Raw genomic sequence first — 828 nt, forward strand, 5'->3', positions numbered from 1 at the left:
TCCCCATCCTCATCCCTCCAGTAGACGAGTGCACCGAGGCTAAAAACAAGCACCTAAAAACCAGCACCGAGGCTAAAAACAAGCACCTAAAAACCAGCACCGAGGCTAAAAACAAGCACCTCAGAGCGGAGGATCGGGTTTTGATGCTCAAAGCTGCTGCAGGCCTGAGGGGCCGCGGGCTGTGAGGCCGCAGGGCCGGGGCGCCGGGTTCCCGGGACGCCCCTACCGGGGCGTCCCGGGAACCCGGCGTCCCGGCCCTGCCTCGGTTTTTGGGCCCCGCTCGGGCGCTATCGGCGCTGTGTGTGTCCCGCTGCAGGCTCCCGGCGCGGAGGGAAGCACGAGGCGGACGGCGGGCGGGAGCGCGCCCGGCGCCACGAGGAGGCGCGGCGGCTCCCGGCGCCAGAGCGCGCCGTGACTCAGTCTGCTCGGCGGGCGGCGCGGAGCAGGTCGGTGGGGCCGCGCGCTGCCCTCGCTCCCTCCCCTTCCTCCTCCTCTTCCTCCTCCTCCTCCTGCCTGCCCGCCTTCCCTCGCTCCCGGCGCGGCTCCCGCCTTCGCGCGGCCTGGCCCTGCCGCGCCGCTAACGGCGCCGCCGCCGCGCGCTGTTTCGCAGCGAGCCAAGATGGAGTACGAGTGGAAGCCCGACGAGCAGGGGCTCCAGCAGATCCTGCAGCTGCTCAAGGAGTCCCAGTCGCCGGACACCACCACGCAGAGGGCCGTGCAACAAGTATCCTTGGGCGAGGCCTTGGCGCCGCGCGTGGGGGGCCGCGCTCGGGCGAGGCCTCAGGCCGGGGCCTGCGCCGGGGAGCGGCGCGGCCTCCGCGGCGTTTG

The 828-nt window shown here is 72.1% G+C and overlaps 1 protein-coding gene across 1 annotated transcript in view; it reads left to right on the forward strand.

Moving 5' to 3' along the window:
• The first annotated feature begins 425 nt into the window (after positions 1–425).
• TNPO1 (transportin 1) overlaps positions 426–828 on the forward strand; it is a 47,603-nt gene continuing 47,200 nt past the window's right edge. Inside the window, exons 1-2 of the mRNA XM_026036265.1 lie at positions 426–446; positions 611–724. Of these exons, the coding sequence (XP_025892050.1) occupies positions 620–724 (105 nt within the window). The 5' untranslated portion in view covers positions 426–446; positions 611–619. The remainder of the gene's footprint in view (positions 447–610; positions 725–828) is intronic.

The sequence above is a fragment of the Nothoprocta perdicaria genome, unplaced genomic scaffold (genome assembly GCF_003342845.1).
Source record: "Nothoprocta perdicaria isolate Ctin4 unplaced genomic scaffold, notPer1 scaffold_1, whole genome shotgun sequence".
NCBI lineage: Eukaryota > Metazoa > Chordata > Aves > Tinamiformes > Tinamidae > Nothoprocta > Nothoprocta perdicaria.